At 40.0% G+C, this 26,196-nt stretch overlaps 1 protein-coding gene across 1 annotated transcript in view; it reads right to left on the reverse strand.

The window, feature by feature from the left end:
- The window catches only part of FMN2 (formin 2), a 391,745-nt gene extending 365,914 nt beyond the window's left edge, over positions 1-25,831 (reverse strand). Inside the window, exon 1 of the mRNA XM_030303011.1 lies at positions 24,168-25,831. Coding sequence (XP_030158871.1) covers positions 24,168-25,755 — 1,588 coding nt within the window. The 5' untranslated portion in view covers positions 25,756-25,831. The remainder of the gene's footprint in view (positions 1-24,167) is intronic.
- Positions 25,832-26,196: the final 365 nt, after the last annotated feature.

Here is a 26,196-nt window from a genome sequence, read left to right on the forward strand (position 1 = left end):
TAGAAGTCCTAGCCACAGCAATCAGACAAAGAGAGAGAGAGAGAGAGAGAGAGAGAGAGAAGAAGAAGAAGAGGAAGAAAGAAGAAGAAGAAGAAGAAGAAGAAGAAGAAGAAGAAGAAGAAGAAGAAGAAGGAGAAGAAGAAGAAGAAAAGAAGAAGAGGCAGCAGCAGCGGCATCCATATTGGTAAAGAAATTAAACTGTCACTACTTGCAGAAGACATGATACTATACACAGAAATTTCTAAAGCCTCCATCAAAAAGTTACTAGAAGTAATAAACGAATTCACTAAACTGACAGGATACAAAATCAATACCCAAAAATCAGTACTATTTCTATACACTAATAACGAAGTAGCAGAGAGAGAAATTAAGGAAACTATCTCATTTACAATTACACCAGAAAGAATAAAATAACTAAGAATAACTTAACTAAAAAAGTGAACAGCTTGTACTCTGAAAAAATATAATACACTGATGAAAGAAATTGAAGATGACAAACAAATGGAAAGATATTCCATACAAATGGATTGGAAAAATTAATATTGTCAAAATTTCCATACTACTTACCCAAATCAATCTACAGATTTACTGCAATCCTTATCAAAATACTAGCAGCACTTTTCACAACACTAGAACAAATAATCCTAAAATTTATATGGAAACACAAATAAAACCCAAATAGTCAAAGAAATCCTGAGAAAGAAAAACAAAGCTGGAGGTATCACAATCCCAGATTTCAAGATATATTCCAAAGCTGTAGGTCAAAACAGAATGGTATTGGCACAAAAACAGATACATAAATCAATGGAACTGAATAGAGATCCCAGAAATAAACCCATGATTATATGGTCTATTAATCTATGATAAAAGAGGCAAGAATATACAACAGAGAAGAGAAAGTCGTTTCAATAAATGCTGCAAGAAAAACTGGACAGCTACACTTAAAAAAAAATGAAACCATGGCCATCATGGTGGAGAAGTAGGGGGATCCCTATGTAAGTCGTCTCTCAAACAAAGAAGTGCTGACGCCAAAGGACTTTGAACCCCAAGAATCTGGGAGGAAAGGAAACTGAATCTACCAGGAAAAAAACTGGAAAACATGAGAACTGATAGTTCAAGGCTACTTCAAGGAACAAATCAAAGCACAACTTGTGGAGGGTCCAAAACATCACTGTGAGTAGAGAAATAAAATAACCAAAGTCACAACAACAGAGAGCAAGTAACACTCTCCAAAAAAGACCTCCTGAAGGGCCAGGCCCTGGACAGTATATGCCCCCCCCCCCCCTTAAATAGAGCAGTGCTTGCAGGTGCAGAGCACATAACAAGATTTTAAAATTCACAAGGGTCAGAAAACTAGCCAAAATGATGAAACGGAAGAATTCCCCTCAAAAGAAATTCTAGGAAGAGGTGATAGCTAAAGAATTACTCAAAACATATATAAGCAATATAACTGAACAAGACTTTAGAATAATAATCATAAAATTAATGCTGGACTTGAAAAAGGCATAGAAGACAGCAGAGAATCTATCACTGCAGAGATCAAGAAATTTAAAAATAGTCATGATGAATTAAAAGATGCTATAAGTGAGGTGCAAAATAAAATGCAGGCAGTCACAATGTGGATTGAAGAGGCAGAGGGAAGAAGAGGTGAATTAGAAGATAAAAATATGGAAAAAAAGGTGAGAAAAAGAGAGATTAAAAAATCCAGGATCAAGAAGAGGGATTAGAGAACTAAGTGACTCAATCAAACGGAACAATATCAGTATCATAGGAGTTCCAGAAGAAGAGACAGAGAAAGGGGCTGAAGGTGCACTTGAAGAAATCATAGCTGAGAACTTCCCCAATCTGGGGAAGAAAACAGACATTGAAATCCAAGAGGCACAAAGAACTCCCTTCAGATGTAACTTGAATTAATCTTCTGCATGACATATCATAGTGAAACTGGCAAAATACAAGGATAAAGAGAGAATTCTGAAAGCACCTGGGAATAAACGGACTTTAACCTAGAAAGGTAGACACACATAAGGGTAGTAACAGATCTATCTACTGATTCCTTAGGGGGATCCTAAGGGGGATTCTGTGAGTGAAATGTTGCAAGGACCACAAAGTACCAGAGACATCACTACAAGCATGAAACCTACAGAAAACATAATGACTCTACACCCATATCTTTCAATAATAACACTGAATGTAAATGGACTAAATGCTCCAATCAAATACATGGGGTATCAGAATATATTAAAAAAAAAAAAACAGACCCATCCATTTGCTGTCTACAAGAGGCCCATTTTAAACCTTAGGACACCTTCAGATTGAAATTGAGGGGATGGGGGCGCCTGGATGGCTCAGTCGGTTAAGCATCTGGCTTCAGCTCAGGTCATGATCTCACAGTTCGTGGGTTTGAGCCCCACAGCGGGCTCTGTGCTGACAGCTCAGAGCCTGGAGCCTGCTTTGATTTCTGTGTCTCCCTCTCTCTCTCTCTGTTCCTCCCCTACTGATACTCTGTCCCTCTCTCTCTCTCTTTCAAAAATAAATAAAAACATGTAAAAAAAAATTTTTAAGAAATTGAGGGGATGGAGAACTATCTACACGACACTGGAAGTCAAAAGAAAGCTGGAGTAGCCATACTTACATCAGACAAACTAGACTTTAAACTAAAGACTGTAACAAGAGATGAAGAAGGGCATTATATAATAATTACAGGGTCTATCCATCAGGAAGAGCTAACAATTATAAATGTCTATGAGCAGAATACATGAACCCCCAAATATATAAAACAATCACAAACATAGCAATCTTGTTGATAAAAATGTGGTAATTGCAGGGGACTTTAATACTCCACTTACAACATTGGACAGATCATCAAGACACAGAATCAGTAAAGAAACAATGGTCCTGAATGATACATTGGACCAGATGGACTTGACAGATATATTTAGAACTCTACATCCCAAAGCAGCAGAATATACTTTCTTCTCAGTGCACACAGAACACTCTCCAAGATAGATCACATACTGGGTCACAAATCAGCCCTCAGTAAATATAAAAGAATTGAGATCATACCATGCACATTTTCAGATCATAATGCTATGAACCTTGAAATCAACCACAGGAAAAAGTCTGGAAAACCTCCAAAAGCATGGAGGTTAAAGTACATCCTACTGAAGAATGAATGGGTCAACCAGACAATTAGAAAAGAAATTAAAAAATACATGGAAACAAATGAAAAATGAAAATACAACAATCCAAACCCTCTGGGATGCAGCAAAGGCACTCTTAAGAGGAAAATACATTGCAATTCAGGCCTATTTCAAGAAACGAGAAAAATACCAAATACAAAATCTAACAGCCAGCACACCTAAAGGAACTAGAAGCAGAACAGCAAAGACACCCCAAACCCAGCAGAAGAAGAGAAATAATAAAGATCAGAGCAGAAATAAACATACAGAATCAAAAAAAAAAAAAAACCCAGAAAAATTGATCAATGAAACCAAGAGTTGGTTTCTTGAAAAAATTAAACAAAATTGATAAACCTCTAGCCAGGCTTCTCAAAAAGGAAAGAGAGAAGACCCAAAGAGATAAAATCATAAATGAAAATGGATTTATCACAACCAATCCCTCAGAAATACAAGCAATTATCAGAAAATACTATGAAAAACTATATGCCAACAAACAGGACAACCTGGAAGAAATGGACAAATTCCTAAACACACTCACACTCACACTACCAAAACTCTACCTGTACCAAATAGAAATTTTGAACAGACCCATAACTACTGAATAAACTGAATCAGTTATCAAAAATCTCCCAACAAATAAGAGTCGTGGGCCAAATGGCTTTTCTGGGGAATTCTACGAGACATTTAAAGCAGAGTTAATACCTATCTTTCTCAAGCTGTTCCAAAAAATAGAAATGGAAGGAAACATGTGGAATCATTCTATAAAACCAGCATTACTTTGATTTCCAAACCAGACAGAGATCCAGCAAAAAAAGAAAACTACAGGCCAATATCCCTGATGAATATGGATGCAAAAATTCTCAACAAGATACTAGCAAATCGAATTCAACAACATATCAAAAGTATTATTCACCAGGATCAAGTGGGATTCATTCCTGGGCTGCAGAGCTAGTTCAATATTTGCAAATCAATCAATGTGATACATTACATTAATAAAATAAAAGATAAAAACCATATGGTCCTGTCAATAGATGCAGAAAAACATTTGCAAAATACAGCATCATTTCTTGATGAAATCCTCAAGAAAGTCAGGATAGAAGGAACATTCTTAATCACAGAAGCCATTTATGAAAAGTCCACAGCTAATATAATCTTCTATGGGGAAAAACTGAGAGCTTTCCCCCTGAGATCAGGAACACGACAGGGATGTCCAATCTCACCGCTGTTGTTTAACATAGTGTTGGAAGTCCTAACATCAGCGATCAGACAACAAAATGAAATAAAAGGCATCAAAATTGGCAAAGATACTTTCACTTTTCACAGACTACATGATACTCTACATGGAAAACCCAACAGACTCCACCAAAAGTCTACTAGAACTGATACATGAAATCAGCAAAGTCGCAGGGTACAAAATCAATGTACAGAAATCAGTTGCATTTTTGTACACCAATAATGAAGCAACAGAAACAGAAATAAAGAAACTAATCCCATTCACAAATGCACCAAGAACCCTAAAATAAATACCTAGGAATAAACCTAACCAAAGATGTAAAAGATCGGTATGCTGAAAACTATAGAAAGCTCATGAAAGAAATTGAAGATACAAAGAAATGGAAAAACATCCCATGCTCATGGATTGGAAGAATAAATATTTTTAATATGTCAATACTGCCCAAAGCAATCTACACATTCAATGCAATCTAAATAAAAATTGCACCAGCATTCTTCTCAAAGCTAGAACAATCCTAAAATTTGTATGGAACCATAAAATACTCCAAATAGCCTAAGTAATATTGAAGAAACTAAACCAAAATGGGAGGCATCACAATCTCAGACGTTAGCCTCTCCTACAAAGCTGTAATCATCAAGACAGTATGGTATCGGCACAAAAACAGACACATAGACCAATGGCATAGAATAAAGACTCCAGAATTGGACCCACAAATGTATGGCTGACTAATCTTTGACAAAGCAGAAAAGAGAATCCAATGGAAAGAAGACAGTCTCTTTAACAAATGGTGCTGGGAGAACTGGACAGCAACATGCAGAAGAATGAAACCAGACCACCTTCTTACACCACACACAAAAATAAACTCAAAATGGATGAAAGACCTGAATGTGAGACAGGAAACCATCTAAACCCTAAAGGAGAAGGCAGGAAAAAAGCCTCTCCGACCTCAGTCACAGCAATTTCTTTTTTTTTTTAATTTTTTCAACGTTTTTTATTTATTTTTGGGACAGAGAGAGACAGAGCATGAACAGGGGAGGGGCAGAGAGAGAGGGAGACACAGAATCAGAAACAGGCTCCAGGCTCCGAGCCATCAGCCCAGAGCCTGACGCGGGGCTCGAACTCACGGACCGCGAGATCGTGACCTGGCTGAAGTCGGACGCTTAACCGACTGCGCCACCCAGGCGCCCCATGCAATTTCTTACTCAACACATCTCCAAAGGCAAGGGAATTAAAAGCAAAAATGAACTCTTGGGACCTCCTCAAGATAAAATGCTTCTGCACTGCAAAGGAAACAATCAACAAAACTAAAAGGCAACTGACAGAATGGGAAAAGATATTTCCAAATGATATATCAGATAAAGGGCTAGTATCCAACATCTATAAAGAACTCACCAAACTCCACACCCAAAAAAACAAATAATCCAGTGAAGAAATGGGCAGAAGACATGAATAGACACTTTTCCAAAGAAGACATCCAGATGGCCAACAGACACATGAAAAGATGCTCAATGTCACTCATTATCAGGGAAATACAAATCAAAACTACAATGACATATCACCTCACGGTGGTCAGAGTCACTAAAATGAACAAGGCTATAGATGCTGGCGAGGATGTGGCGAAATGGGAACCCTCTTGCACTGCTGGTGAGAATGCAAACTGGTGCCGCCACTCTGGAAAACAGTGTGGAGGTTTCTCAAAAAAATTAAAAATAGAATTACACTATGACCCCGCAATAGCAGTGCTAGGAACTAACCCAAGGGATACAGGAGTGCTGAAGCATAGGGGCACATGTACCCCAATGTTTACAGCAGCACTCTCAACAATAGCCAAATTATGGAAAGAGCCTAAATGTCCATCAACTGATGAGTGGATAAAGAAGATGTGGTTTATATATACAATGGAATACTACTTGGCAATGAGAAAGAATGAAATCTGGCCTTTTGCAGCAATGTGGATGGAACTGGAGGGAATTATGCTAAGTGAAATAAGCCAGGCAGAGAAAGACAGATACCATATGTTTGCACTATATGTGGATCTTAAGGAACTTAACAGAAGACCATGGGGGAGGGGAAGGGGAAAAACTAAAGTTACAGAGAGGGAGGGAGGCAAAGCATAACAGACTGAGAACAAACTAAGGGTAAATGGGGGGTAGGGGGAGGGGAAAGTGGGTGATGGGCAAGGGAGGAGGGCACTTGGGATGAGCACTGGGTGTTGTATGGAAACCAATTTGACAATAAATTATACTTAAAAAAATAAAAATAATAAAAATGAAAATTAAAAAAATGAATCCAGGCTACTTTCTAACATCATACACAAAAATAAACTTGAAATGGATTAAAGACCTAAATGTGAGATCTGAAATCATAAAAATCCTCTGCCATCTGCCATAGCAACATTTTTCTAGGTATGTCTCCTAGGGTAAGGAAAACAAAAGCATAAATTATTGGGACTACAGGAAAAAAAAACACAAAAAAATAAAAAAAAAACAAAACAACAAAACAAAACAAAAAAAAACTTTTGTACAGCAAAGGAAACCATCAACAAACTAAAAAGACAACTACGGAATGGGAGAAGATATTTGCAAACGCTCTATCCAATAATGGGTTAATATTCAAAATATATAAGGAACTTATACAAATTAACACATACACACACACACACACACACACACACACAAATCTGATTAAAAAATGAGAAGAGAGGGCATCTGGATGACTCAGTCCAATTAAGCGTCCAACCTTGATTTCTGCTCAGGTCATGATCTCATGGTTATAAGATCAAGTCCCAACTCAGGCTCTGCACTGGGCGTGGATCCTACTTAAGATTCTCTCTCTTGGTTGCTCTTCCTCTCCCTCCCCACCCCCACTCATGTTCTTTCTCTTCCTCAAGAAAAAAAAGAGAAGAGGACCCGAATAGACATTTTTCCAAAGAAGTCATACAGATGGCCAACAGACACATGAAACATGCTCAACATCACTCATAATCAAGGAAATGCAAATCAAAACCACAATGGGATATCATCTCACACCTGTTAGAATGGTTAAAATCAAAGTGACAAGAAATAACAAGTGTTGTCAAGGATGTAGAGAGAAAGGAATCCTCTTGCACTGTTAGTGGGAATCTAAATTGGTACAGACACTATAGAAAATAGTATGGAGGTTCCTCAAAAAATTAAAAATAGTAATACCATATGATCCAGTAATTCCACTATTGGGTATTTACTCAAGGAAAATGAAAACACTAATATGAAAAGATATATGCACATGTATATTTATTGCAGCATTATTTACAATAGCCAAGATATGGAAGCAACCTAAGTGTTCATTAATAAATGAGTTGATAGGAAAATGTGGTATTTCATACAATGAAATATTACACAGCCAAAAAAATGATGGCAACATTCCATCGTGACAACATGGATGAACCTAAAAGTATTATAACTAAGTGAAGTAAGTCAGACTGAGAAAGACAAATACCTTAAAATTCTACTCATAGGTAGAATCTAAAAAGAAAAAAATGAATAAGCAAACAAAAAGCAGAATCAAACCTATAAATACAGAGAACTGATGGTTACCAGAAGAGGGGGAAGAGGTGGAATTGGGAAACATGGATGAAGGGAAAGAGAGATACAGCCTTCTAGTGTTTAGAGAGAGAGAGAGAGAGAGAGAGAGAGAGAGAGAGAATCCTAAGCAGGCTCCACACTCAGTACGGAGCCCAACACAGGTCTCAATCCCACAACACCGGGATCGTGACCTAAGTTGAAATCAAGATTGGGACACTCAACTGATTGAGCCACCCAGGAGCCTCTAAAAGAAAAAAAAACTTCATCTATTATGTTAAATCCATAAAAGTGAATCTAATAAATGGCAGCTTCTAAAATACCTCTAGCTGAAGTTTTTTACATATTTAAAGCAGTCCCAAATCAAAGGAATGAGACATACAGACCACAGCTGCTGCTCTTACTTTATTTAGAAATCAACATCGTTGTCTTTTCTTATTGGAAGGACTGTTAGTGGCTATCAGTTCAGCCTCTCCAGAGTTAGGAGCTCCCCAATAAATCTTCATCCAGTTTCTGAACAGTGAAATCACTCCTTTCAAGATCATCCATTTCAAGGCTGGACATTCTATAAGGGACAACCTCCTTTATGTTAAATCATACAACTGCTAGCAAATGTAGCTCCTCCATTCTGAACACATTCAATTTTCTTCTTGGATATATACCTGAAGTTTAAAATTTGTCCCTGAAGTCACTAGAGAGCCATTAAATAATTGTGAGAAGAGCATTAAACATTCCTCTGGAAAGAACAGGATGAGTATCTTTAAAACTATGTTCTGAGATAGGGGTAACTGCGTGGCTCAGTCGGTTAAGTGTCTGACTCTTGATTTCAGTTCAGGTCATCATCTCACGATTCCTGGAATCGAACTTCTCATCAGGCTCTGTGCTGGCAGAATGGAGCCTTGTTGGGATTCTCTCTCCCCACCCCACCCCCATAATAAATAAATAAATAATTTTTAAAAATGTTCCTAGATGTATTTTAACAAGATTTAGTTACTGATTGGATTTAATAAAGAGGAAGTGTTAGAAACTTGGCTACGTTGCACATCTCCCAGATTTGGCTTAAGAAACTTGGCTGTGCCAGATGCTATTACCATCCACCAGGGCAGGCAATAAATAAGGGAGCAGGTTTGGTTTAGAAGAAAGAGAAGTTCAGTTTGGGTCTACTCCCATACCCCTATGAAGATATTTTTAAGGCAATAGGAAATTTGCACCAGAATTCATTAGAGAACTGAACCAGAAATTTGAGTTTGGGGTCCTTGACATGCATTGAAAGGGTTCCTGAGGGTGGATGATAAGGTGGAAGAAGAAGACCAGATGAAGTTGAGGAAAGTTAGCCCAAAATGTAGTGGGCAAACCAAGAAGTATGTAATGGAAGCCATCGGATGGGTATTTTTCTGATTGGATAAAATTTTTTTTTAATTTTTTTTCAACGTTTTTTATTTATTTTTGGGACAGAGAGAGACAGAGCATGAATGGGGGAGGGGCAGAGAGAGAGGGAGACACAGAATCGGAAACAGGCTCCAGGCTCCGAGCCATCAGCCCGGAGCCCGACGCGGGGCTCGAACTCACGGACCGCGAGATCGTGACCTGGCTGAAGTCGGACGCTTAACCGACTGCGCCACCCAGGCACCCCAAAGGATAAAATATTATATAGTTGTTAAAATGATGTCTTTGAAGCACTTTACATATTAGAGATTTTTACTAATGGTGAATGTAAGACACAACCTACCAAATTAAAATGTTAGTAATGTTTCTGGACTTTAGGATTATGACTCTGCAAAGAGAGCCATAGGTTCACAAAAACTAATCACAATGACAAAAAGAAAGCCACAATAACCACAATAATTTCAAAAGAATCTACATAATGCATGTCATATTCTAGGATTATATTTCAATTATTTTGCTGTAAAAAAAATAAAGCACTTCTTTTAAAATCCCATCCGACTACTGTGATATTATGATTTAGAAGGAGAAATACATTAATCGGTTTTCACTCAGTTTCTATCACAGCGCTAAAACCCTCAGAATTTCCTAAGTGATAACAACAATCAAGGTATCTTGACATTCCTAACAAACCCCTTTCAACCACAGCTGAATTTATGTTAATGAGGTGACTTTTGGAAAGTACCTAACGATGGTGGCAGGTTGCCAGGGAAAACAACCTGTAATTAGTGGGCTGGAACTTTTAGTCCCACTCTTAACCTCCAGAAGGGGAGAAGGGCTGGAGCTGAAGATTTAAGCAATTGACCCTATGCAATGAAGCTTCCTTAAAAACCAAAAGGACAGGGTTGGAAGAACTTCTAGGTTGATAAACGCATGGAGATTTGGGGAAAGTGGCATGCTAAGGGAGCATGAGAGTTCCGCGCTCTTCCCCATTCCTTGCCCTATATATCTCTTTCATCTGACTATTCCTGAGTTACATCCTCTCATAATAAACTTTTGTAATAAAACTTATATCCTTTTGTGGTAATCTAGTAAGTAAAATGTGTCTCTGTGCTTGGTGAGCTGCTCTAGCAAATTAATTGAACCCAAGGGGAGAGCTATTGGAACTTATGGCTGGTCAGTCAGAAGCCCAGGTGGCAACCCGGACTTTTGACTGGCATCTGAAAGAGGGGGAAGTCTGGTAGGACTGAACCCTTAACCTATGGTTACCTAACTCCAGGTAAATAATGTCAAAATTAAGTTGAATTATAAAACACCTAGCTGGTGTCATAAAGAATTGCTTAGTGCTGTAGGGAAAAAAAAACACACATCAGAGTTGGTATCAGAATCTTAACTGTAACTTAACTATAAACTTGGGTATACTAACTAATCTTTAGGTTTAAAAAATATTCATTTATAACATAAGGACACTGAGAACATTTCTTTATTCCAACAATAACTAGAAAAAATACAAAAGGAAGAAACCATCTCCATTAGCAATAAAACATATGAAGCATCCAGAAACTAGATCAACAAAAGAAAACACAAACCTTCTGTGGACAAAAATCTAAAACTCTACTAAAATGACATAAATGATCTAAATAAACAAAGAGGTCTTTCATAGTCATGGATGACATTACAGAAGTGACAATAATCCTAAATTTAATCTGTAAATTTAATAAAATGTCAATCAAACTCCATCAGGACTTTTTAAGAAACTTCCTACTTATACGGAAGATAACATGTCCACCAACAGCTAGGTCAACTTTGGAAAAGGGGACACTTCCAGATAATTATACATATTGCAAAGCCACACGTTAAGAAGGGTATAGCACTGACTGAAGACAGAAAATCAAATATAAATGGAATAGATTGTCATAAACAAACTTACCTATATCTGGGAATCACATAAAGGTAGTGTAAAAAAAAAATCAATGAGTAAAAACTATTTAGGAGGTGATGCTGAAAAACTGGCTTGCCACGTGGAGAAGAATAAAACTGAATCCTTACATTACATCATGCGCTCAAGAGGATGTTGACAGATCAAAGGCTTAAGTGTAAAAGGTGAAATGATAAAGCTAATAGAAGACTATGGAGAAGAGAATGTAACCTAGGAGGAAGACAGAATTTCTTAAATGAGAAGAAAATAGCACAAAACATGGGTGAAAAGTAGAATTGATCATACCAAAATTTAAGTATTTCTGTTCCAGCATGGATGTAACAAATGTAAAGGAGGTAAGACATATTAAAAGAAGATATATATAATATCTAAAACTGATTCTATATGTTAAGATTCCAATGATTACGTATAACTGAATCCACTCCAAAGAGTTTAAGTAGTAAGAGACTTACTAGAGAAAATTTTTATTGTACAGAATTTTGGAAGGGCTGCAGAAAAAGATTCTAGAATGCTTTTAGAAGTGCTAAGACACAACTTAGAACCAGGCCACCAAGAAGCGGCAGCCTCTTCTCTGATCTAAAGTCCTGGGCTCCAAGAGCACACTCCCACTGCCAGAATCTGGAAGGCTCACGGATGGATGTTACCTTTGCTGCCAGCCCCTGAACTGTGTTATACCGGCCACACCAGGAGCAGGGATACACCGTGCACCACCCTAGACCTCAGGAAACTAGCATCTGGACGCTACCCTTCTGCCAACACTGCCCCAGAAGAATCTAATAGTTCCCTCAGCTGTGCTCGTAAAGTACAAACAACAAAAGTTCCTACTAGGCCTCATTTAGGTCTTCCAAATCTAGTGGAAATTCGTCAAACCTAAGCCACATCTGAAATGAAACCCACAAGGGACTCTGAGAAACATCACGTTTACATTAGCCTCTAATAGAAGGAAAGAAAATCAGGAGGCTCAGTGACAATCCTTCACATCCTTCACTTTTTCAATAAAATAGTATCAAGCATATACAAAGATACGAAGAACCCTTGTGAATAAATAAGGAAAATCAGAAAATCTATACAAAAGGATAAAAGGATATGAACAGGCAATTCATAGAAGGGTTTACCCAAATGGCTAAAAATTAATAAAAGTGTTCTCAAAGGCATTAAGCCACCAGATAAATATAAAATAAAAGTTAAAGCAAGACACTGTTTGCTCTTATAAACAAGACCAAGATTGGATTGGTAAAATTCAAAAATTAGATAAATGCTAATTTACTGCATTAATAAAGTAAAAACTGGGGAAAGCATTCTGGAAAATAATCTGGTAGTACCCAGACAAATTAAGTAAATATTTTATAACCCAACAACTTCACTCTTGAATAAATACCCCAGAGAAATTCTCACACAAGGCCCCATACTGGAAGAGTCAGCAGTGCTGTCTGTGGTGGCAAAGAACAGGACTCCAGATGTTCATCGCTGTGCAAATGCTTAAACAAAATATGAAAAATGTCCAGAGCAACCGCACTGCACAACCTTAGGGAACATGAGTGATGTACAATAAAAAGTGAACAGTGCCACCTGGTGCATGCAGCCTGGCAGAACCCTCACTTTTTGGAATATGCAGTAAGAAAAAATGAACCTGATAGACATTCACCCAGAAAAAAATTGTAATTTTTTTTTTCCCAAAGGACTGCTGGGTTCTTTTTAAAGCAACAGAAAGAAGTCCAACTCAGAGTGTTTGTATAAACTAAAATTAAACATATAAATATTACATACTTGACAAAAACAGGTATAATTTCAAGACTATATCAATCAAACATGTAAAAGCAGTTCCCTATGACTATTGGGAGGGCAGACTAGGAAATGAACCTACAGTTATTCCCTGCTTTTTAAAAAGTCACATAATGCCAATTTGCTTATGCAAAAGATCTATGTTATCCCTCGTTTTCACGAACCAAAAGAAATCTAAAGAGGACTTTTTCATTTTTTTTAAAAAAGGCAAAAAGCGAAAACAGCGTTCAGTACTTTTTTCTACCCTGACTTGACTGAAGCAGCGCCCACCCCAAGCAGCGAGTGGTGCCACCCAGCGCTTTCCCCGGGAACTACACTCCGCAAGTCAGCATCATGCCACCAGAACTTTGAACGGTGTCTGTGACCATCTATACTTTGTCTTGATTTATTTTGTGCATCTGTTCGTAAGATGTGTCCTAAGGTGTCAGAAAATGCCTAAGAGAGGTTATGTTTTTTAAGTCTCAGAACCCTCAACATTTTTCCCACATAAACTAATGGTAATTGTTTCTTTGCTTTATACCATTTCGGCTAACAAAAGTTTTCATAGGAATGCCGTACTTTTGGGTAATGAAGCAAATCTATACAGGGAATAACAATAACTACAAGGAAAAAATGAAGAGTCTTGCATGGACTAATGATGGGGGTGTCATGCACTGAGGGATATGAGTAAATGAACTTTCTTTCCTGAAGATCAGGAATAGAGTGTCAATTATACTTAAAACTACTAGAGAGAACAGGAGATATCTGAAGAGCTACAGAGACGGAGCAACAAGGATGGGATAAAACTGCAGAGCATTAAATATTATTATGTATTTATTACTATATAAATACAGTAAAGATTTTAAACTTTGGCCTCAGGGCAATAGAGAATCACTGAAATGTTTTTAAACTGCACTGGCCACCTGATCTTCATACTGTTAATAGTTTACTCTCTAATCCCTGATATCTAAATGGGATGTGTCTGATGCTCAGGAGAGAGATAGGAGCTAAAGTTACCAATCTTTAGTTGGTAATAAAACCAAGAGGGTACATACAGAAGGAAATTGATGGTTTAACCTTAGGGGTTAGCCTAAAGCTACCTAAATCTACATGCTCGAATTTTATTATCCCAAGACAGATGGTAGCGAAAACAATCTTTGAATTTAGAGTCAAATGAGGCTCCTTATAGAAAAAATCCAAATCAAAGATAAAAGACTTCTAGATGGCTTTTTCACTTATATCACATGTCATCCCAGACAAATGTCTCTCCACAGAAATCACTGAAGTTCTTATTCAACCTTTTATGCCCACCCACAATATGCTAGATCTAACAGAGTCAATACACGTTTGGATTTTTCTAAGATCGGAAGTGACAGATCAAACCCTATATCCTGAAATAAACTGCCAGGATACTATCCAAACATTTTACACCCTCAGAACCATTTAACCAAAATAGCACTGCAGAGACATAAGATGTAATCATCCTGAAGAACATCTTGGATAGCTGCAAAATGTAACACCTCCCATAAAGAATCTGCGTACCTTATGTCTCCAAAGGGGAAGTATTAGTCTATAGATTTAAAAGGGGGTGGGGTTGAGGAAGAGAGGCCAATGATCTAAAAGTATCTAGGTTAAAAAATAAGTTGCAAGAGATTATCTCTATTGTTATCCCATTGTTTTCATTACTCTTTTAAAAGATAAGGCTTGGGGGCACCTGGATGGCTTAGTCAGTTAAGCGTCTGACTCTTGACTTCAGCTCAGGTCATGAGCTCATGGTTTGTGAGATCAAGCCCCACTTTGGGTTCTGCTCTGACAGCCCAGATCCTGCTTGGAATTCCCTCTCCTTTTGTGCCCCTCCCCCGCTTGAGTGCACAAGTTCTCTCTCAAAATAAAGTTAACATTTAAAAAAAAATAAAATATAAGACTTGTATGTTAACAATGAGGAGATTCATTGTTTACGTAACTTTCTCCAGAGTGTTCAAATGAATTCATTTGTGACCCTGAAACGGTTCCATTGTAGTCCATTTGCTCCTTAATGGGCTTAAACAAGCTGCACTTCTTTAAGGACAATAAAACAAAACAAAAGTAAAAATCCTAGGAGTTCTCAAAAGCTTTTAGCCTCTCTGTCTCTAAGAAAGTTTTATGTCAATGACAACTTCTAAATGGGATACCATAGATTCATAACAATTTTGAGTAAGCATATAGCGCAGGGAAAATTGAAAACATACACAAACCAATTTAGTTGAACCTGGAGCAACATGGGTTTGAACTGCCTGGGTCCACTTACACAAGGATTTGTTTTCCAATAAATACAATACACTACTGTAAATTTATTTTATCTTCCTTATTGTCTTAATAACATTTTCTTTTTCCTAGGTTACCATATTGGAAGAATACAGTAAATAATACATATATAAAATATGTTTTAATAGACTTTTTATTATTGTTAAGTCTTATGGCAAACAGTAAGCTATTAATATTTAGGTTTTTGGGGGTGTCAAAAGTTTTACGTGGATTTTCGACCGTATGGACGGTGTTGGTGCCCCTAATCCCTGCGGTTTAAGGGTCAACTGTACGTTAAAGTACAATGAAGTAAGAAAATAATACGACTTTTATTGAGCAATTTAAACTAAAAAAAAAAAGGGGCGCCTGGGTGGCGCAGTCGGTTAAGCGTCCGACTTCAGCCAGGTCACGATCTCGCGGTCCGTGAGTTCGAGCCCCGCGTCGGGCTCTGGGCTGATGGCTCGGAGCCTGGAGCCTGTTTCCGATTCTGTGTCTCCCTCTCTCTCTGCCCCTCCCCCGTTCATGCTCTGTCTCTCTCTGTCCCAAAAATAAATAAACGTTGAAAAAAAAAAATTAAACTAAAAAAAAAAAAAAGTGCAAAGCCAACAATCCACCCAAGAATAGGAGATGACTTATATTGGAGCTAATAAATCTAAAAAGAACTTGCTCAATATATTTGGTGTTAATATTAGAAAGACTCCAGATACTCTAAATCCTTGTGTCATACATTGTGTCATACACAGCTGTTTCATAAAACAGGTCAACCACACACTACACACAGTCACTACCTTAGTGTTCAAAAACACAAGGTCCTAAATTCAAGGCAGTGACAGCCCAACCAATCTGAATCTCCTCTAGTATCAACCAAAATTGGCCCAAACTAGCAAAATCAAAACATCACTGCTCTCACCACCACTTATTACCGATACCCAAAGTATCTTTATCCCACTGTATAAATGGATCCTCCAGTACAAGGAGTTTCTTCAGCTCTAACAGTAAAGAAAAATTAAACATGCAGAGGTTCGTTGTTAGGAGAAAAGGTAACTGCCAGAACCATCCCTTCATATAGAATATAAGGTTGGATGAGACCTGGACAAAGCAGCTTCCCGGCAAGACTGCATTCATTTTTATACCTAGGAAACCAGGGTACCAAGTGATAAGAAATTATTGCCTCAGGTCTTCCACGAATTCAGTGGGATACTTTAAAAGGGAGACAGACTGAAAGATTCTCAGCCATAGATGTGCCATAGCAGTGCTACAAACTTACTGATAAACATCATTCTTTCCCCTCCGGCGTATGCAAAGCCAACAATTTAAATGACACAATTAATTTCCATAGATGTCCACTATATTCCTGAGTACAACAAAGAACCCTTCTGCTAGAAATACGAAAACAACCCCCCCCCCGGGTAGTGTTTAAGCATTACTTTAAAACACCATACAGGCATAATTTTTTTAAAGAAATAATTCCATTCCCCATGAAAATAAAAAGGCTATCTTCAGCCCATCATGGTTTTGATATAACAGATAAGACAGCTTCAAGTGGGTCCAGGATATGTGGAAACTGACTAGATCACAGAAGAGTGGGAGCTATTTTCCTATCCAATCAATGCCTCCCAGGACATCCTTGGAAAGGAGGAAGACATACATGTTTCTCTTTCTCTCATCTATAGAGGAGCAGATGTCAAAGAGTAATAATTCTTCAGCATGGTTAGAGTCCTCTTATAGCATCCAATTCCTATCATTATTTGTTCATATAATCTTAACGTGTGATAATTTAGTAAATAGCATTTCAAATTGATTAGAAGTCATATTTGTCCTGTATTTATATTTTTAATATAAAAAGAGCCTTGGAAAGTTTTCAGCCACTAAAATTATAGCCAATAACTATAAAGTCATAGACAGTACTTACTTGTTTCTCTCTAATGGGTCCCTTCATGCTAAATTTCATTAACATCAGGTTATTACTTATAATGAAAACAGGAATAAACAGAGTAATAAAATTTTCTCTATTTCCTTTACCTCTTCTTTCATTACCAATAAAATTCATAATTAGAAGCTCTGAGTTGCTATACAATCTTTGCTATTTTTTTTAATTTTTTTTTAATGTTTATTTATTTTTGAGACAGAGAGAGACAGAGCATGAACAGGGGAGGGGCAGAGAGAGGAAGACACAGAATCTGAAGCAGGCTCCAGGCTCTGAGCTGTCAGCACAGAGCCCGACGCGGGGCTCGAACTCACAGACCGTGAGATCATGATCTGAGCCAAAGTCGGATGCTTAACCGACTGAGCCACCCAGGCGCCCCAATCTTTGCTATTTTAAAATCAACCAACAAATATAGGAAGAGATGTTCTCTCAACACAAGTTCTATCAAAGTATCATCCTACTTTCATTAGATTCAATCACATCTCAGGGAAAATAACTAATTTTGACTAATCAAAAATTTTAGTAATTTTCCAGCTTGAATTCAATGGGAAGTTACCAATAGGAAGCCTAGATACCCAACCTGCCTGTTTAAAAAAAAAAAAATGGCAAACAATTATTCCTAAAGAGCTCAGTATGCTCATTGTCCATCATATTCACTGGCACACAGCAGGCACAGAATAGATATTGGTGGATGTGTTGATAGAAGATTAGATAACGGACAGAATCAGGTGAGTAGGGAAGGAGGAAAGAAAAGAAGAAACAGGTGAGAAAAAAGACCAGATGAATCGCTAAATCCAAGAAGTGTACATAATATGACGCAGACAATAATACGTGCAATGACATTGAAATAAATGGCTGCCCGTTAGGTGAAACTAGTAAACATACGAAAAATGGAAATGGGAATTTAATCAGCCCTTTCAGATGCTAAATCAAGAGTGACAATAGTATGTTCCAAGAGGGTAAAAACTTCAAGACAAAGGCACAAAGTCAGGAAAATAAAATGCATGTTCATAGAACAGTAACCAGACTAACTTGTCTAAAGTTGAGAGCTTTCGAAGGAAGTTGTGGGAGGTTAGGCTGCAAAGCCAGGTGCCGTACCCAGAGGCTGTACACAACATAAATACTGAGGGTGTCTGCCTGCTGCCTCCTCCTCCCCACTCCTCCTTTAAAAATTAGCACCTGCAAGGGCGCCTGGGTGGCTCAGTCGGTTAAGCGGCCGACTTCGGCTCAGGTCATGATCTCACAGTCCGTGAGTTCGAGCCCCGTGTCGGGCTCTGTGCTGACAGCTCAGAGCCTGGAGCCTGTTTCAGATTCTGTGTCTCCCTCTCTCTGACCCTCCCCTGTTCATGCTCTGTCTCTCCCTGTCTCAAAAATAAATTAAAAACGTTAAAAAAATTAAAAAAAAAATTAGCACCTGCACCCAATCACACAGCCACAACCCCCATCATATACTTTCCTTATCCAAACCCTGAAGGAAACCAGAATTTATGAGAAAGTGACAAAAAAGCTTACAATCATAGAAAATTCTAAAAGAAAAAAAAAACATGATGAACAAACAATTGGGAAAAAACTAGTGACTACGTATATTAATTATCAACTAGCACCTGATTATATCCTACCAAGCTTCTGTATACAATCTCAGAGTTGTTTTGTTTTGTTTTGTTTTGCTTTAACCAACTTGGTTTTGGATCACTTTGAGCAATGAAGTTTATTAAGGCAATGAACCAGGATAGGAACTCAAACAGCACCTACTCAAACAGTATGCCTCCTACATGCTAGGCAGATTTGTAGTGGCTTTATACATACTATTTCACTTAATCTTAACATTATTAATTTGAAATTACTCCTCCAGCTTCATATATGTGAGGAAAAATTACTTGAGGGTCACTTTACAAAGCTAGGATACAAATTTATCTGCTTAACTATCACATGACTGTGTATGTTCAGCACATTGTAATAGAATCAGAAGGAAATACGGCTCTAAAAGCACTTGTTCAATTTCAAATACACATGGTTTATATCTAAATACCTAAATGCACTTAAAACTAGGCCAGTCCTCAACTCATAAAGTCATCATTAAAGCCCATCACTGGGGTACTTGACTTCAACCCAAACCACAGTCTTAAAGAAATCATAAGAAATGATTTTTCCAACCAAACTAATCTAGTCTCAGCTTTTGTTACCATGATCTATTCTAATATATGGAACCCAGTAAGTCAAGAAATAGGGGAAAGGACAGCATTCATATAACCCCCTTTCCTGTTAGAGTAAGAAAGATGCATTTTCTATATACATCTGGGATGATTTCTGACTTTCCTTCACATATTGAGACATGAAGGATATATTTACTCTGTCAGATGCTAATACGAGAAATAAGACTGCAACTGGCCTTCACAAATCAAAGTTTAATAATTTTAACCAGCTATATAAGAAAACCTTGTACTCCTAGAGTGGGTCCTTCTCTACAGACATAAAAATCAAGATAACCTTTAGAAAAGCCAAAATGAGAGTCACACAATCCAAATGCTAATGCCCAAGCCAATTATCAATTAGTTAGCAACTCAAAAGCTCACTGATACACCTGATTTTACACCTAGGCATGTTAACAAAAGATTTGCTTACTTAAGTACATATCTTAGAGGAGGGCTTTACTAGCTTAATGCCCTTAGGCAAGTTACTTCACGGGTCTGAACCTTGCTTAGCTCATTGGGAAAATGCGGGTAAACAGCTATACTTTAAAACTGTTGTAAGGATTATAGACACTTATGTAATGCACCACACAGTATCTGGCATTTAGTAGAAGTGCAATAAATATAACTTTACATGATAATTACAGGCTTTGCCAGCCAATAACAAATTGATCAGAAAGACCAAATTAGAAGTATGAGGGGTGGGTGGAGAGAAGACAAAGACAGCTCTATGAATAAATAGCTGAGAGGAAGGAAAGAGTCAAGAAACAAAGATGCAAAAACTCAGGACTAGAGCCAGCCTGCACACTGCAATAGCTGTGGAGGGCATCCCCAGTGTTTTCACAGCACGTAACAATGGACTGCCTTCACTAAGCCATTTAAAACAGATTAAACTTTGATTCCATGTGTTTAAAAAAAAAAAGACAGATAAGCACAAAATTGACTTTGGAAAGCTTCCTATCAAAAGTGATTTAGCATCACAAATTTAACATTTTACATGTCTAAACTTTAATTAACTGCAAAAATCTATGAACAAGCTTCGGCTAGACTTAATGTACAAAAGAACCTCTCAAATTTCAGAAGCCATTTTTTTCTCCGCAGCACTGAAAAAAACTGTATTTCAAACAAATTAACTGGAAATATTTCAGTGCAATGGCCTAAAACATCATCAGTTTTTAACAGCTAACACAAGATAAAGTTTTTGTCTCCATCATCACTAAAAATGTTTTTATATCTACCAAACACAAACATGTGCCATGAAGATCTCTTTCCACTTGAATTTTCTCCCTACATTTGGAAGGCAGTAAAAAGCAAAAACATCTGTTCCTTTCTGCAGAGCTGACAACCCTCATTCTATGGTTTAAAAATAAATGGTGTTTATGGAAGTTTATAGATAAATGATCACCTGCTTCAAAGGCAGCTGGCAATTAATGGATCCAAAGACATGCATGCAAAATTAAGGCCAAAAAAAGAAAACAAAACAGATTCCCTAAGGAGAATACTACTGTTCCCTAGGCCTCTGATAATATCCAAGACACCCATAAAATTGTAGACGATGGTAAAGAACCAAATGTGATGCCAGATGACAAGAAAACAGACAGCAACTGAGAAAGAGGGGCCTGTGTCCATCTGGATTCACTCCACCACAAGAACAGTTTCCCTGAGAGCTGCCTAGAGAAAATCTGGATCGGTCTAACCAAGAATCACTGTTCTTCCAGCCCAAGGAAGGCCAGATGTTCAACAATTAAAGGGATGGACCTTATTAGAAACAGGAACTGAAAAATCTTATAAAGTCTGTATTTTTTAGAAACAGCTTTTACTCCATGTTGCCTCACAGTGTCAAATATCCAAAAATAAGTAATAAGCAAGGACATTCAGACTTAAATCAGTAGACTCAGCTTCTATTTCTGGCTCTGCCTCTGAATGAATCACAGTGTGACCTTGAGAAAATTATTTCATCTCTTTACCTACCTGCATTTCCCCCCCAGCTACAAGATTAGGTTCAACCCACAAATTTTTCTTTTTTTGAAAAGAAAGTGAGCGGGTGAGATAAATATATGGAAACTGCTACACAAAGATCTACTGATCACAGACCAGCTATATACCCAACCATCAAAGACAAAATCAGTAATGTCCATATTAAAACAACTCACTCTGCAATTTCACCCTTGTACAGTAAAAAATTCTCCCTGGAGAGGGAAATAGAACACAGGTACTCACTGAACAGGACTCCTTGAATTGTCCAAAGTTTCAAATTTGGAACTACTTAGCAAAATAAAGTGCAATGCTAGGAACAAGGATGAACCATGTTTTTCTCTTAAGGGCCTACGATCTTCAGGACTCTGATCAATCCTCCTAGGAATGAATTCCTCTTCCCTGACCCCTGCCAAGGAGATCAGTCCCTGTACCCTTGATGCTCCCAGAACACTATACTGCATGTTTCCATGTGCTCCTGCGTACTCAGGGAGCCCTGGAGAAACAAAACCCGGATTTAATGACCCTTGTATGTCCTGCCACTAGCATATTGCCTGATACAACGTGGCTGCCCAGAATATACATATATATACGTATATATGTATATATGTGTGTGTGTATGTGTGTGTGTGTGTGTGTGTGTGTATATATATATATATAGGTTAAATTAAAGTGAATATATATATACATATATACATATATGTGTGTGTATATATATATATATATATATATATATATATATATATATATATCCAAAGTCTAATGCTATTAGAATGAGCAACCATTAATATTAATAGATGATAATCTGAATCATGGTGACATTTTCATTTAAAAAAATATATTTATAAATGAATGATTACCTAGATAAAGATGAAACACATGATTTCTCACTAAAATTAAATTAAAAAAATTAATTCAAGAATTTTCCTATCTTCTTCCCCCAAAAATGATCTTTCAAGGCCTTTTTTTTTTTGTTTTTTATTCATATTTTTTAAAACTTATCTAAAGGGTATTAGACTATAAGCATCCCTTTTCATTTAACCTACACAATAAAGGGAAGGGAGAGGAAGTTAAAAAAAATAAAAAGAAAGAGAGCAAGCAATAAATAAATGAATAAAGTGAATAAATAAAGACTACTCTTAGTATAAGAATCTATAAATGTAAAACAAAAGGTGAAACATATGTAAAATACAGGTGAAAATAAAAATGTGGTAAATACAAGTTGGCATTTAGCCAACTAAGTAGCTATGCCCATTGAGAAATGTCACTTAAGAAATGTGTTTTTTAATGTTTATTTATTTATTCTGAGAGACAGAGAGATAAGGGAAGGGACAGAGAGAGAGGAAGAGAGAGAATTCCAAGCAGACTCCATGCTGCCAAAGCAGAGTCCTACGTGGGGCTCAAACCCACCAAATGTGTGATCATGAGCTGAGCTGAAACCAAGAGCTAGATGCTTAACTGACTGACCCACCCAGGAGCCCCAAGAAATGTTTTATAGATAACCTATTTATTACAGTAACAGAATTGAAGACTTAAGCTTTTCAAATTACATTTGAAATTTTTACCATGCAAATATTTATCATAAACCTACCAGTAATTGCGTAAATTGTCATTCTTTCCTATTCCATAAATTCTTGCACTTACTATTTCCTTTAATAATTAAGAGTAGAAGGAAGAGGGCACCTGGGTGGCTCAGTCCGTTAAGCATTGGACTTCTGATTTTGGCCCAGGTCATGATCTCATGGTTCATGAGTTTGAGCCCTGCATCGGGCTCTGTGCTGACAGTGCAGAACCTGCTTGGGATTCTCTCTCTCTCTCTCTCTCTCTCTCTCTGTGTGTGTGTGTGTGTGTTCCTCCCCCACTTGTTCTCTCCCTCAAAATAAACTTTAAACATTAAAAAAAAAAGAGTAGAAGGAAGAGAACACGAAACAATGAGTAGTTAAGGTAAGGCCTTGGGACCTACACACCTCTAAGAAAGGATAAACTATTTACCACAGTAAATGGACCCTTTAGCTGGGCTTTTATGGTGCCCACAGTTAGATTACACGTCCTTGTGGTCTTCTCACCTTCAGCGACTCCAAGCTATACCTGTTTTGATTGGACATAAAACCAAATGAAAATTATCCCTAATATTCTACTTCATTACTTGTTAACTTTCTAAGAGTGGTTGCATCAGCAAACTGGAGTACATCCCCTTAACTTCACTGAGTAGTCAACCCAGATTGCTGACAGAAACTACATATTACATATATAAGCATACACATATATATCAGAGCAGTCAGAGATCGCCTCTGGATAGTACTGGAATAAATTATTTGTTTCTCCCACGCTGACCCTTGTCAAAAAAATCATTAACAATTTTCTTATTTTTAATGATGTGAGGATGAGGAAGGAAAGACAATGATGGCTCAGTTAGCTGTGAAGAAAAAAAAAAAAAAAGGAGTTGATCTGCCTGGCGGGACCCTGGACACAGAGAATAGCACGTTTTGGACAAACGGTTGGAGCAGCCCTTCCTTGCGATGACTTAGGAGACATAACAAACTTGTTCCCTTTAAGACCTTGTTAAAAAAAAAAGAACAATAAAAACCCAGAAATTTTACTAAACTTGAAGGCAGGACGTGAAAGGATTCCCTGAGTCAGGACTTGCCAGAAGCAAGTCTAGGCTTCGCGAAGCGAGGAGAGCAAGTGACCGGGGAAGGCCCTGATTGGCAGGTGACCCAGCAGCAGCGCGCGCTCACCTGTGAACACGTTCTGGAAGCCATCTGCAGCCGCCGGCGCCCCAGACACCTTGGCTGCCAGTACGGGGGGCACCCCACCGCCCCCCTCTGAGGCAGCCTCGCGTTCCGGTAGGTGCGCCGAGCCCCCGGCCGGGGGCGCGCGGCTGCCTAGCTCCTCTGTCCAGTCCGCTGAGCGGCTGAGGCCGCAGGTGAGGCCGCCGTCAGCCCGGTGCTTCTTGGGCGGAGCGGCGGCGGAGACGAGGGCAGCCCTGGGCCCCCGGCTCAGGGAAGACTCCAGCCGCCTCTTAATCCTGGGGCTCTGGCTGGGAGACTGCGACGGAGAGTGATTGGGCGAGCTGAGTTGCCGGGTGGTGGTCTTGATGTAGCAGGGAGTGATGAGCGGGTAGGGCTTGAAGCAGCGTGGACTGGGCGCAGGACTGCCCGGCAGGGAGGCGGCTGCCAGGGCGCCGGGCCCGCCGGGCTCCCCCTCGGGCTCTGCCCCCGGCCTCGGGGGGTCCTCTCCCGCCTCCAGGCCCCACGCCTCCCCTGGAGAGTCTCGGGGGGCATCCTCAAAAGCGTCTTCCTCGCCTTCCTCATCAGTGTCCCCAACCCCTGGGCCGGGGCTTCTGGCCGCGCCCTCCTCCGCTGGTGAGGACTCGGGGAACCGGAAGGCCGGGGAGGAGGGCGAGTCTGCATCAGCAGGCTGGCCCACCGGCAGGCCAGGCACAGCTAAGGCTCCGGGGGGTGGAGGCTGCTCGGGCACCCGGGGCTCGGTGACCAGGCTCCGAGGCAGGTCAGACAGCGTAGACCGAGCCTGCTCCGTGTCGGGACTGCGAGGGGCCTCCCCGGCTGCGCTGCTCGTGCCCAGCAGGTACTGGTCCAGGCCCAAGAAGGCCCCGGGCTGGGGGGAGGCGGCTGTGGGGGCTGCTGCAGGCTTCTCAGGGCGCTGGAGCAGCTGCTGCTGCTGCTGCTGCTGCTGCTGCTGCTGCTGCTGCTGCTGGCGGATCGCCTGCTGGATGTCTGAGAGCAAATCCTCTTGCTCCGTGGCCGAGTGAAAGCTATAGATGTCCGTGTCCGAGCCGGAACTGGTTCTTTGTCCATCCTGCACCCCTGCAGCAGCTTCCAAATCCCCCAAGACCACCCTGCCCCCAACCCCAACATCGGTGGGTCCAGAGCCACTTGGACGGGTTACCTCGAAAGGGTCAGCGCACTCGGTATCCGACAGGCCCGTCTCGTCTGCAGAGAGGCTGAGATCTGGGGTCTTGGTGACCAGGGAGTGCGCGCTGTCCAGCTCCCCGATCTGCAAGGCCTGGGAGTCCAGCACATCCTCGCGGGAGCCGCTGGTGCCTTTCCCCTTGGACAGGTTCTTCCTGATCCGCAGGTTGGAAAACACTGAGGCTCTGGATTCCGACTTGCTCTTCTTCTTGCCTGGCTCCCCCCCGCCGCCACCTCCTCCCCCCTTGCCGTGCTTGCCCAGCGCCTTCTTGCCCCCGCTCCCCTTCTTTGTGGCTTCCACATCTCTGGGCCCGACAGCATCCTCGGCGCTGCTTCCGCCTTCGTGCAAGGCATCACCTGCGCTCCTCTTCAGCTTCCCATCCTGGTTCCCCATGTCGCAATCCCGCTGCTGAGCCGAGGCGCCTCCAGCATTCAGGCCATGCCGGCCCTCCTTGGCCCCCAGCCCGCACAGGGGGAGGCTCCCGGGACAGTCAGGCGGCCAGGCGAGCCGCTGGGAGAGGAGGCCAAATCGCGCGGGGCTGGCCCTGCTAGCATCTGCCTCCTCTTCGCACAATGCGCGCTGGCTCCCGCGGCGGCCGTGGCTGCGGCTGCAGCCGAGAGCGAGCGGGCGGCAGCCCAGAACATGCTCAGTGCTGCGCTCTGAGTCCGCCAATGGCTGCGCAGAACGCAGCCGGGGCCTGGCCCCCCAATGGCCGCCGCGCCCCCCTCCGCCCTCGTTCGGCTTCTCCCCGAAGCCGGGCGCGAAAACTGTTTGCTCAGTCTCGGAGACTTTCATCTCCGCTGTGCGAATCGAATGCATTGTCCCCGGGGAAAG

This window comes from Lynx canadensis, chromosome F1, assembly GCF_007474595.2.
Source record: "Lynx canadensis isolate LIC74 chromosome F1, mLynCan4.pri.v2, whole genome shotgun sequence".
Taxonomy (NCBI): domain Eukaryota; kingdom Metazoa; phylum Chordata; class Mammalia; order Carnivora; family Felidae; genus Lynx; species Lynx canadensis.